A 13,697-nucleotide genomic window follows, 5' to 3' on the forward strand; every position below is an offset into this window, starting at 1 on the left:
ACAGCCCTGGGTGCCTCCTCTCCCCTGAGCTCCAGATACCACCTCCGCCCTTCTCACTCTTTTCCTACCTGTTCTTCTGACTGTGTAAGGCAAGCTGTCTCTCCTGTGGAAGACCAAGCCCTCACTACCGGACCTTGGAGCCCTCCTTCTTGACCTGTGAATAGCTGGTTCTCTTCGCTTGCTTTGGGCCTAACAGCCTTCCCCCACTGCCCCTCGGGCTCCCACTCAAAAGGCAGAGAACAGTTCACTTGGCCCCCTCGACAACAGAGAGCAGCCATTGCTGTCATAACCCCTTCTCCTGGCTTGTCTAGACTTCAGTCTGTCTGTCTCCCTCACAGGAGGCAGCCTCCCACCTAATCCCTCGGGGCTCCACTCTCCAACTGTCAGGGAAGACAGATGGGAGAACAGAAGACTTCGCACATTCACAGGCAGACTTTCTCCCTACTTGCTGCCCTTGCCATCCTGGCTGACTGGCTCCTGTTCATGTTGGCGTGGCCCTTAGCACAGCAAGGAAATCTTTGTGTCGACCAGCCTGTAAACGCAGAGCTCTAGCAAAGGGAGCCCAGAACTCCTCCCCTTCCTCCCCTCTCATCTACAAAAAGCAGCTCGTTTGCATAGCTGTCTTGGAAACTGAAAAGAATGTAAACGAAGCAGCTCTTTGGGCACTCTTCTTATTTCTGATTCTTTCTAGAAATGGGTTTTTTTGCCCTTGTCTGGTAGCTATTAACACCTTTTTTCCTGACCTGTACAAAAGCACCTTCCTCCACTCCCAGGGGCTTATCTCGACTCCTTCCAGGTTCTTACCAAGGCCAATAACTCACCATCCTATCTTCTAGGACTCCAGTGAATGTGAACCTAAAAGAGATGTTCTCTAAATGATAGGCACTAATAATAACCTTCGACACTGTTGACTTGCTTCCTCTTCAAAAACCTGCTTTTAGGCTGCAGTTCATAAGTGGATTCAATTGCAAAATGCTATTTTTAATGAGGTCGTTGTGTTTTTCTTGGCAGTATTGTTCTCTTGGGTTGATGGAGTGGGACCTATCACAACTCCATAAATGATAAAATGATACAGTTCAAACCCATCCATCCATCCATCCATGTCTATTTGGACATACTGTGACTCAGGTACACCCGCACTCACTCTCTCTCTCTCTCTCTCCTGTATTCCCAGTGGGGTTATTCATTCTTTGGGGTTTGACTTCCCCAAACATTGCAGATGAAGAGCACAAAGTCTGTATGACTGGTTGAATGAATATCAGCCCAGCTCTGGCTATGAAATGTTTTGCTCTTCTCCTGCTGGATGCTTCCTAGACCAAGAGTCAGTCCTGCAGAATCTCACTGATGACTTCCCACCAACTTTCATTAACAGTCTCTTAGGAATTTAATGTAAACTGTGAACATGACTGATACTGTGTACGTGCAACTTCAAGCTAATTCTAACTTTGTGGAATTTCTTTCCCCTCAACAAGTACCCTTTTAATAGCCCCACTTCCCGGATGGAACCTTGTCTGATGAGCAGTACTCCCAGACTGCATCCTACCCCAGTCACCCCCCGATGGCCAGAGGTGCCCACAGCCAACACGTGCTACACAAGCCCGTCTGTGCATTCCACGAGGTATGGAAACTCTAGTGACATGTACACACCCCTGACCACGCGCAGGAATTCTGAGTATGAGCACATGCAACACTTTCCTGGCTTTGCTTACATCAACGGAGAAGCCTCCACAGGATGGGCTAAGTGACTGCTTTCATAGGAATCCATATTTAATATTAATAATAATAATAATAAACCCATCACCCACCTACCCCCAGAAGACTTTATCTCTCTACATCGTAACTCCTGGACTATTCCTAGGCATCCACTTTCCTAATGAACATGAGGCTGGGATTCAGTGCCGGATGAATAAACTTTAGTTCTGAAACGGGGCTCACTAAGAGTCAGTGAGATTGGGTTCCCGTATCCAAGCCAGACTTGACTGTTTGTACAGAGCACTATCTCGGGCAGGCCGACCTGTGACATTTCCCTCTGTTCCATGACTTCGCAACCACTCCCAATAAACCACTTATTTTCCTGTTGACAAAAACTCTTTAGTCTTGAAGGATGGATACTAGAGACAGAATCTGGTTGGCACTCTTGGATGGGCACATAACTGACCAAGAGCATTCACCTTTCCATCCGGCTGTCATCTTACTGTATGATGAACAGCCCTCAGAAGTGTCTTAAACATCCCAACTTGCTGGTGGTGTCAGCACTGCTTCCTGGAGCACCAGGGCTAAATGGAGGTGTCCATAAACCCTAGAGTCCCTGTTACACTCATGCTGTCACCGTCCCTGCCTGGTCTTGGAACGTAAGCACTGTTGGGAGGGAAGGAAGAGGCCTGTTCCGTATGCCTTAAGTAGACTGAGGTTTGTAGGGGACCGGTTCTTCTACACACAAGTATTTGTCTTAAGTTTGCACAATGGCTAGTGTCAGCAAAAGGCAGAAGAGGGTTTTCTAAAGTTCTGTGAGAATGCGGACTTATGGCATTGAGTATCACGCTCAGCTCTGCTGTATTAACTTTGTGAACCTGAACGGACCAAACTTTTAACTTACCAAGCACCAAGTGTGAAGATGACTTTCACGGTTCCTTCATAAGACTGTAATGATTTCCGACACTTTGATAGAAAAAATTCAAAGCTGTGCCTTTGAGCCTATACTATACTGTGTATGTGTGGAAATAAAAAAAAATGTATTGTACTTTTGGAAAATTTTTTCATAGGCATTTTTCTGTCAGATTTGTAGCAATTTGTGAGGTTTGTTAGAGATTAACATAGGTTTTCTTTCTGTATTATAAAAAACACCAAGAAATTATGGTGGACCTATTACCCTATGGGTAAGAAATAAGTGGAAATATGACATCGGATGTTTTAGCAATTGTTCTGTAAATAAAATCTTTGATCACACCACTCAGTGTGATAATCATGTCTACAGCTAAAATGGAAATAGTTTTATCTGTACAGTTGTGCAAGATATGAATGGTTTCACACTCAAATAAAAGTACTGGAGTGACCTGCTTTCTTTTTGTTCATTTTGTGTTTGATATGACCTCTGTATGTGTGTGTGCACATATGTGGGTTTTTTTGTGTGTGTAATATATATGACATTCTAAATACCTAGGATGTAAGTAGGCAAAACAAAAATAAATGGTCTTCTATGGTTGTGCTTATCAAGTTCCTTGTGATCTTGTCATTATTAAAATGTGGATAGGCCACACATGCAGTCCTTAAAAAATGATTTAGCACCTACAACCTGATTGTAAGAACCAGTCCTACATACAAGGATTGACCTGAAGTTTTCCTGATGGCTAGTGTCAGCAACAGAGAAGGCAATGGCACCCCACTCCAGAACTCTTGCCTGGAAAATCCCATGGACGGAGGAGCCTGGTAGGCTGCAGTCCATGGGATCGCTAAGAGTTGGACACGACTGAGCGACTTCACTTTCACTTTTCACTTTCATGCATTGGAGAAGGAAATGGCAACCCACTCCAGTGTTCTTGCCTGGAGAATCCCAGGGACAGGGGAGCCTGGTGGGCTGCCATCTATGGGGTCACACAGAGTCAGACACAACTGAAGTGACTTAGCAGCAGCAGCAGTGTCAGCAAAGGGCAGAGCCTTTCAGCTCTTACAAAGGATATTATTCTTCAATGCCAGCATCATTAGGAGGTCCCCTGACACTCACTTCATTATGCTTTAATGACTGCTAGGTGTAAAGATCAGAGAAGGCAATGGCACCCCACTCCAGCACTCTTGCCTGGAAAATCCCATGGACGGAGTAGCCTGGTGGGCTACAGTCCATGGAGTCGCGAAGAGTCGGACACAACTGAGCGACTTCCCTTTCACTTTTTGCTTTCCTGCACTGGAGAAGGAAATGGCAACCCACTCCAGTGTTCTTGCCCGGAGAATCCCAAGGACGGTAGAGCCTGGTGGGCTACTGTCTATGGGGCCGCACAGAGTCGAACATGACTGAAGTGACTTAGCAGCAGGTGTAAAGATATTTTAAGCACAGTGGTTTAAATGCTAATAAACTTCTGAAACAGGACACTAATATTATTAAATAGTTAATAAATATCAACAGATTTTTTTTCCCCAGAATTGCAGTTTGATTCTAGGGCTGGAAAGTGAGGCAAAATTATTAAATGTTTTGCCCAAATGTTAAAGAGTCTAGGATCTATGAGAAATTCAGAGCCATAGATTTCCAGAAATGGCAGTACTGACTATTTTAACTAAAAGGCATGAGAATTCGACAACTCGATTTGCATTTTAAAAGGTTTATTTTTAAAGCCAGGCTCTTACTTGCTATTACATAACATACGTACACCTGAAACTGCTTTGGGGATTAAAATTATACATTTTATATAGTACCCCCTTTAAAAAAATTAGCTGTGTTGCTCTACCAAAAGAAAGCAGATGTTGGATTTCACTCTCTGATGGTAATTAGTTTGATCTTTCAGCCAAGGTCCATAAGTTGGCTTTATATGAGAAAAATAAGGGAGAGGAAGGATGAAATTTCATATTTAGTCACTGAAAATAAGCCTGAGAATAACCAGACCTATTGCTCTCTTTACAATCCAAAGCTCATGCTCCAGAAATGAATCGGTGTAGCAAGTCTGACTTTTGACCTACTAAGCACAAAAAATTAAGCAGTTGCCAAATTCTCTGGCCAGGTAGCAGCAGTACATAATATTGAAATAAACGACACCCATGTACACAAGTAATAACCACAAGCTCTTTAAACGCATAGATATTTAGGCAAAAATAGTCACAACCAACAAGGGCCTGAATCCCGGAAAATACAGTGATTACTCCAAGAACTTTGCAGAGGAAAGAATGTGTTCACAGCACAGCCAGGAACCGAGAGAGGCATCAGCACCGCAGGAAGAAGGCAGCTTCAGGTGAGGCAAGTGGCCCCTGGGCGTTTCTCTCCAGACCACAAGGTACCCATCTCTTGGGAGATGAGTGGACTGCCTGTGTCCCCAATTGTTCTAAAGCTTCCACTTCAGAACAGAGAGGGATATGAGTAAGAAAAGGTAACAACTGCTGTGAGTTCATGACTCAGCTGCACCTTCTCTCCCTCTTGACAGTTCCTAGCCAGTCACCATGACGGCAATGGGCAAGGTCGGCCACTGGGAGTGGGGCCAGCCACTTGTCAGAGGAAGAACAGAGGAGTCTTGGCAATAAAGGGACCCTCCCCTCTTCAGGACACTCTCTGAAAAGGACTCTGCCAGCTTGAAACTAGCTGAAGTCATGAACGGCAGCCAGGATGGCTCACCCACGTCGCAGGCCTGTGGAGTCCAGGCATCCATCCTGCTGAGCCCTTGTCAGGCCTCTAGCATAGCCCAGGTCTGGGAAGAAAGGGGAGCTGTGGCCCCTCGGAGACCACAGCCTGGTTACAGACCAATCAAAAATGTGCATCATCAAATAAACCCAACCTCACTGGAGAGAGGGCCTGAAATCATGGAAAGGTGACCTTGGAGGGGTCACCTCCCCACTCTGGGCCCTGAGCAGGCCTGCTCTATGACTATGACATCCTGAATTACAGTCTGTGTGCTGATGAACCAGGGTGGGCAGATCTGGGTGAGGAGGGTGGACAGCTTAGGGAAAACAAAGAACAGACTGGCAGCTGGGCAGTGATTCAGGGAGGCAGCCACGAGAGAGAAGGCGATGGCTCCACCAGCTGGTGCTAAAGAAATGGCCTGAGGTTCACATCCACAAGCTGAGCCCATATCCTTGCACCACCATCACCAGGCAACACCCCTTCCTTGTATCTGATCCCACTCTCTCTTTCACGACTCCACTGGGGCAGTAGTCTCCTGCTATCTCCCCCATCCTGCAGATCTGTCCTATTTGCTTTAACGTGACATCAGTCAAAATGACATGAATCTGGAGAAGGAAAGAGCAAAAACAAACAGGCTATTTGTCCCAGCTTTTCATACCTCTTAAAGGCAGAATGGAAAGATTGAAAAAAATTAAATCCTAGGAAAGGGCTAAACACTCCCTTTATCACATGGGAAAGAGTGTGGGGGTGGGGTAGCTGTAGAGCTCCTGAAACTCAGAGTTCAGACTTGGTCAAGGGCCTGAAGTATGCAAATCATCATTATTGTCAGAAGCTTAAGGGAAAAATAGAGGGATGTCCTCACTGGCTTCGAAGTGAGGTAAAACTGAGATTAAATCTTGGTTTCACCAGAGATGATGTAGAAGGGGCATTCCTACTCTAAGTAGGATTAGACGTCATCTGTTCTGAGTTCTAGCTGCCCATTAGCATTACTCTATTAACTCTGTAAAAATAGGGATGTGTAGGATTCACCCACAGTCAATAACTGACCTGGAATGTGATGGGGAAATCTTTTAAGCTCTCCAGATGATTCTAATACGCAGCCCAGGTTGAGAAACATGACCTCTGCCACCTTGAAGTTCTAAGATCCAGGGACTGCTCTCCCCTGAATAGGTACCCCGAGTTTCCTTTTTATAAGGTTCCGGTCTGTCCAGAGTGGCAGACACCAATCATCCACACTGTTTATAGTTTCCCCCAGCTGACAAACCTCTCCCTGACAGCACTGTTTTGTTTGTCCTTCAGCCCAGCCCACCTCCCTACCACTCTGCCGCCTGCCCTCCTAACCTGGACCTTCTCTGCTTCGGTTCCTTGGCAGCCTCCCAAACTAAGCCAGCCCTTGTGGTTTCCTCTTCTTCCAAGGAGGTCAGAACCTTTTGTGCTTCATCAGCCTCCTCCCTGAAGCTCTTCCTCCATCCCTCCTCCTGCGTCTCGACTCCCCCCGCCCCGCCAGCCCTCTCTCCCCCATATTTTGCTGCTACTGGTGTAGGTGGGACGGAAGATGTAGGCTCAAGAGTTGAGAAAAGAGCTGTTGCTAGGAAAGGAGTGTGGGTGAAGAGAGAGGGTGGGTGGAGAAATAGGGCTCCCCAGTTTTATTCCTCCCTTTGTCATCATAAATGCCTCCAGAGCTAAAACCAGTTGTTTTAAGAACTATTACGAAAAATAATAAGGTCTGACCGTGACAGCAGGGGTGAGAGAATCAGCTTCAGAACAGCTGCAGTGCTGATCCTTGATATTTATAACAGTCTCCTGATAGATGGGAAAGCCACTGAGAGAAGTTTCTAAGAGTGAATTCTCCAAGGACTACCAAACGGTGCCCTGACCAGAGACAGTATCCAAAACGTCCCGGCCTGTGCTACACCTCGTGGAAACAAGAACCTGCCAAATGTCTTCCTAAGGACAGAAATGTAATTACAACAGAAGGCCAAGTTTTAAATGAGGAGACAAACTTCCTTCTTCTCACACTGAGCAACGCGTGGTCCATTCCTGAACCAGCTCTAGAGGTTCCTGTTCCTGGGGGGTCTGCAACATGCCAGCCCTATCAGAAGCATCTTTCCCACTTTTTATAACCTCCTTGAGATGTCAGTGGTGTAGTCATTTCTGTTTACAGGTGGAGAGACAGAGGCGATGACCGGTTTAGTGTCCAGAGTCAGGATGTACTAACTGCACTGTTCCATTCCAGACTGTTTTCTCTGCTACAGCACCCTGCCTCCTTCCTCCTTCCTACTTTTGTTTCCATGCCCTCCAGCCCCTATTCCTCTCTAAGTGGCTTTGCAGTTTATAAATCAACCTTGACCGTGGTAAGACAACCTGCTGGGGTTGAAGAGAGTTTCAGAAGTTCTGGGAAATTTGTGTGCGTTCAATGAAGGCAGCTTCTAAGCTGCATCAGCTCTTTCTCCCACACCCAAGGTGGCATCCACTCACTGTAAGTTCACAGCAGACACCAGCTTCCCTCCGTTGCTTCCCAGGGTACATACAAACCAATACATTATCAAGAATCAAGACTTGGTCATTCTACAGAGAAACAGGAACAAAAGAAAATCAATAATAATGTAAAAAAAAAAAAAAGCAGGGCACAGGAGGATTTTTATTACTAGGTCAAAAAAAAAGCTCTGCAGGGGAGATGCAATGAGCCAAGCATTCACTAGAATGAAGTCATTGGAGGGGGTGGAGGAGGGGTGCTGGCTACCTCTTGCTGTTCAGGTCACTACCCTTTGACAGCAGTGGCCTCTGACCTCAACAACCCTACAATTCTGTTTGGACTGACCCTGAAACCCATGAAAGTCAGATGTAGGCAGTGCCCAAAAGTTGAGATAAAGCTGACTAATATGGGAAAAGCTCCCGGTATGTGCCCCCAGCTGAAAGGAGCTGGCAGTTCTTTGGCCGGAGATGCAATTTATTCTGTCCTCCTCCTTTCAGGGAAATGCTAATCCTTCATAGGCAACTGGAGGGGAAGACTAAAAAGTGGTGATGATGAATGACAATAATCCTTTGTCCACTGCCACCTCCTCCTAGGGTTGAAACTTAAGAGTTTAATCAAATGTTGGTAAGTAAATTAATGCTTTACTGCATTAAGAGTTAAAAAGGAAGTGGCGGGAAGAAAGGTTGTGAGAATGTATTTCCTCTGATATGTGACTCTCAAAACTTAATTACAAAGACATTGGTATAGAGTGTGTGTGTGCACATGTGTGTGTAGTGTTTTAGCCTCCTTATTTACATACACACACAAAGGACAGTCACTATCCCCCAAACTCTTTTGTCAAAGCATGTCAGTGTTAAAAACATTAACTTCAAGGTTTAAAGATCAAAGAGGTATGCTAAAATTACTTTTCTATTGTTAAAAACATCAACGACGACAAAAACTCAAGCATTTGTTCACCAATAGTAATAACATGACCTTTATCCCCACATCTTCCAGCATCACTGTGAGGGAGGTTGCATTTTTCATTCCAGTTCAGCTAACATCTGAGTGGCTACTCCATGCCAGGACTGCTGTGCTGGCCACTCGGACAGTCATCTCCTTTAACCCTTACGACATCCTGCAAAGTAGGTATTATCATGTTCGTCACAGTTGAGAAAATCAATGTTCAAAGAAGGCAAGTAGAATCTTTTGGCTTTCAAGTTTTCCTCTGAGATACAAAAAACTGGTTGCCAGAATGGTTTTAAGGAATTTGACAAATGATGGGCTTCTGAGACTCACGCGGTGAATTGGGACTAAACACCAGGTTTTCCAATTCCCAGTCCAGCTCTTTCGCCACATTACAGCACTGCCACCCAAAGTGCTGGGTTTTCCCAAGAGGTGTTTGGATGGGAGTCCAAGCCAGCAAGATGCAAATAGGTCTGACCCACATTCCAGCTCTTGGATAAATAAAAACTCCTAAAGGGCAGAGCCCATTTCGTGTGCTTAATTTGAGAGCCCCACTGTGGACAGTCAATCAGTATTAAACAGCTACAGGTACATTTGCCAAGGACTAACAGCATGGGCTCAATTTTAGCAATTAGAATACTGCAGAGGAATATTACAGAGGAATCTCACACAGGTACTGAAAGGCTGGATCAAGTAATCATAAATTTCTAAGAGTTTAAAAAGAAACCTCTGAAGTCACCTAATTAAACTCTAATTTTATAAATAAGATCCAGAGAAATTAAAATAACACACACAAGGGTTTGACACCAGTCAGCAACAGACCTTTTCCTGTCTCCCAGTTCTATTTATGTTATATGGTATTGTGAGGTAGTTTTCAGGAATGGAACATGTTGTAAGCTGAAACTGGATTGGATGGTTATATAGAGTCATCAGTGATAATGACGTCTCCCAGATTTAATTTTTCCTTATCCTACTTGACCAACTGACCTCTAAATCTCCCTTGCAGGCTTTCAAATTCAGCTAAGTTGGTTTTCATTTCTCAATAAGTGTTTCATTAGTTCTGGCCTCTCGAACTTCTCTCTTGGCATTTCCTCCTATCTGCTAGCCCTCTAAGCTCTTTGTAGTATTCTCTATATAGTTCTCCAAGAAGGCTTCTCTGATTATTCTTCTTCCCATAAATGTTTATCTTGCTTTGATTTGCATAATATTTACATTCAATTTGTTCCTTCCTAACAGTAGAAAAGATCTGCCAACTGCCTGGATGCTTCTTATATTCCCAAAGAACAGGATCAATTGATTCTACTTGTTTTTATTTTTTATGGTACCTAAGACAATGCTTTTCATACTATTCTGGGGTTCTCAAGGCAAGAATACTGAAGTGGTTTGCCATTCCCTTCTCCAGTGGACCACGTTTTGTCAGATCTCTCCACCGTGACCCATCTGTCTTGGGTGGCCCTACATGGCATGGCTCATAGTTTCATTGAGTTAGAAAAAGCTGTGGTCCATGTGATCAGTTTGGTTAGTTTCCTGTGACTGTGGTTTTTCACAACAAACTGTGGAAAAGTCTTAAAGATATAGGAATACCAGACCACCTGACCTGCCTCCTGAGAAATCTGTATGCAGCTCAAGAAGCAACAGTTAGAACTGGACAAGGAACAACAGACTGGTTCCAAATTGGAAGGAGTACGTCAAGACTGTATACTGTCACCTTGCTTATTTAACTTATATGCAGAGTACGTTATTCAAAATGCCGGGCTGGATGAAGCACAAGCTGGAATCAAGATTGCTGGGAGAATTATCAATCACCTCAGATATGCAAATAACACCACACTTATGACAGAAAGCAAAGAAGAACTAGAGAGTCTCTTGATGAAAGTGGAAGAGGAGAGTGAAAAAGTTGGCTTAAAACTCAACATTCAGAAAACTAAGATCATGGCATCCATTCTTACCACTTCATGTCAAGTAGATGGGGAAACAGTAGAAACAGTGACAGACTTTATTTTCTTGGGCTACAAAATCACTGCAGATGGTGACTGCAGCCATGAAATTAAAAGACGCTTACTCCTTGGAAGGAAAGTTATGACCAACCTAGATAGCAGATTAAAAAGCAGAGACATTACTTTGCCAACAAAGGTCTGTCTAGTTAAGGCTATGGTTTTTCCAGTAGTCATGTATGGATGTGAGAGTTGGACTCTATAGTTGAGTGCTAAAGAATTGATGTTTCTGAGCTGTGGTGTTGGAGAAGACTCTTGAGAGTCCCTTGGACTGCAAGGAGATCCAACCAGTCCATCCTAAAGGAAATCAGTCCTGAGTATTCATTGGAAGGACTGATGCTGAAGCTGAAACTCCAATACTTTGGCCACCTGATGTGAATAACTGAGTCATTGGAAAAGACCCCAATGCTGGGAAAGATTCAATGTGGGAGAAGGGGACAACAGAGGATGAGATGATTGGATAGCATCACTGACTCATTGGACATGAGTTTGAGTAAGCTCCGGGAGTTGGTGATAGACAGGAAAGCCTGGCATGCCACAGTCCATGGGACTGCAAAGAGTCAGACACGACTGAATGACTGAACTGACTGAAGACAATGCTATGCTCCAGTGAGCCCCAAATTATTTGTTAAAGGTACAAACCATGTCAAATAACTTTGCTACAAAAAAGAAACTTCATTCTTAATAGAAAATGAATTTAAGGTAACTTTTAACCTCCTAGATTATTCTGATTTCTCAAAGACTAATTAATGAGTCACAGGCTTATAAGGTTGATAGTCTACAAAAAAATTATATTCGTTTAGTGGTTGATATTCTATCAGAATATTGGTCCAGTGATTATCAACCAGGAAGCTTTTAAAACTACCAGTACCCAGGCCTCACCACAGATCAACTAAATCAGAATCCTTGCAGGTATGCCCAAGCCATGATTTGCATACATCATATTGTAATTTGATTTGCACATATTTATATGTAAAACCTCACTCATTAATAAATTTGTCTAAAGAATGAGCATGTTCAAATATGCTTTTGTTGTCCTTAGATCATAGAATGTTAGAACTGAGAGAGAACCAAGACTCTATCTGGATCAGTTCCTTTATTTTACAGTTTAGGACACCAGATGACATTGAGAGAGTAGCCTCACATGGTGGCGTGGTGGTTGTTGAATGACACTTTGTATCTCGAATTAGTGAAATTCTCTGAAGTCCAATTGTGGAGCTGTAGTGAGTAGGCCAAGCTGTTTAGTTTTTAAATTTCTTCTAAAGAAAATGTATAAAAAATATTACATGTGAAAGACTTGGATTCTAAAAGCTGTTACCACCAGGTACTTCTATAAGACCTTTAATTTGGCACATTCCGACCAGTCCATTGTTATGGCAGAGGAAATGCCAGCACAGGATATATCAAAGTCCAAAATAAATGACTAGTATCTATTTGCAGGGTTTTTCATTGGCCCTGACCCATACGGTCATAGCATTTTATGCTATCAGAGCCCAGAGCATTTCTAGCTCTTAACTATACCACTTATGAGCACTTATTGCTTATGAGCAAGCTAATCCATACACTGAACTTCCCTTTTCTTTATAAAAAGGAAGATAGTGCCTGTCCTACTGACCTTGCATTTTCCAGCTATTACAAGGATTAAGTCAGATGATCTATGTGGAGATATTTTGAGAACAGTACAGCACTATCCAAACATAAATACAGAATTATATTATTATATCTTAGAGCAGTGACTTGTGAATAAATATTTGTTGCTTTGATTACCCAGACTCTAAATCCCAATTCCTTGGCACCAAGCCAGGCAAGAATCAACAGGAACTGGAGTTACTGCTGAACTAGAAACTCTAGTCACTGAAAGTATCACATAACTAAATATTCAGGGAGGTAAAGTGATGTAGTGATCCAGAATTTAGCTAGTCTAGGCTCTAGTCCCAGAGTCTGCTTTTAACTATTGACTTTGGACAAGTCACTTAATTTTTCTGGGACCAGAGTCTAGTCAGTGGTCAAAGGATGACTTGAATTAGAGTCAAAGATCCTTTTGATTTATAAAATCAGCATATTAGTGCTTAATTAAAATTACTAAAGTGCAATTTCCCAAGCCATTAATTCATGTGGTTTCACATTTTTAAAATCTCTTTTTAGAAGTAGAGGGTTGAAGCCTAAAAACATAAGCCTATTTCTGGTAAACAGACATTTCAAACACATGTGTATAAGACCCTCTTTAAAATAAATGTCTCTACTCAGATACTTTATGCTAGCTAGTATCCTATCCAGGAGCCGTTGCTCCAAAAATAAATATATGGTTACCAAAAAACCATGTAGTACAGTACTGGACAGAGAGTAGGCAACCAAATATTTTATGTTACAGTTCTCAGTTTGAGTCTCAGTTGTTGTTATTTAACTAATCCGAGCCTGATTTCCTATATGTAAATGGGAATACCTCGCTCAATGATCCACTGAGATGGTGTACAGTAGAATGCTTTGTAAACAATTAAAGATAACTGCAAGATATTACTATTAAATGAGGAATATAGCTTACTAAACCGTGGCCTAAGAAGATGCTTTTTAAAGAGACAGACCAAAATCTGACTTTATTATGGACACAGCACTTACCCCAATATCTGGCTCAACAAATATGCTCAATAAAGGTTTGCTGCATGAAATGTATGATCCACCAAAAGACCAAAAGCTCCATGAGCTCAGATTCCATACTTCTTATTTCTAAGTTCTCAGATCCTAGCACAACATCTGACACATAGAAGAAACTCAATAATTATTAGATGAATAAATTTTTGCCCCTTCTAATTCTTCAGCACAGCTCGAGAGGGAGAGGTAAGCAGGGCTGGCATGGAAGATGATTCTGGTAAAGGTAGCTTGGAATGGAAAACTGAAAGTTACTTAGAGAATTCATCCACACTCTAGCAAATAGTTTGGGAGTGTAGAAAGAGCATAGATAGGATCC

At 43.1% G+C, this 13,697-nt stretch overlaps 1 protein-coding gene across 5 annotated transcripts in view; it reads left to right on the forward strand.

Moving 5' to 3' along the window:
* The window catches only part of RFX4 (regulatory factor X4), a 172,485-nt gene extending 169,428 nt beyond the window's left edge, over window positions 1-3,057 (forward strand). For 4 of the 5 annotated variants that reach the window (XM_061417197.1, XM_061417196.1, XM_061417195.1 and 1 more), the window contains one exon: window positions 1,473-3,057. In XM_061417197.1, the coding sequence (XP_061273181.1) occupies window positions 1,473-1,745 (273 nt within the window). In that variant the 3' untranslated portion in view covers window positions 1,746-3,057. Of the gene's footprint in view, window positions 1-836 lie in introns of all 5 variants that reach the window. The other variant, XM_061417198.1, reaches the window with a different exon arrangement.
* Window positions 3,058-13,697: the final 10,640 nt, after the last annotated feature.

This window comes from Bos javanicus, chromosome 5 (assembly GCF_032452875.1).
Source record: "Bos javanicus breed banteng chromosome 5, ARS-OSU_banteng_1.0, whole genome shotgun sequence".
Lineage (NCBI taxonomy): Eukaryota > Metazoa > Chordata > Mammalia > Artiodactyla > Bovidae > Bos > Bos javanicus.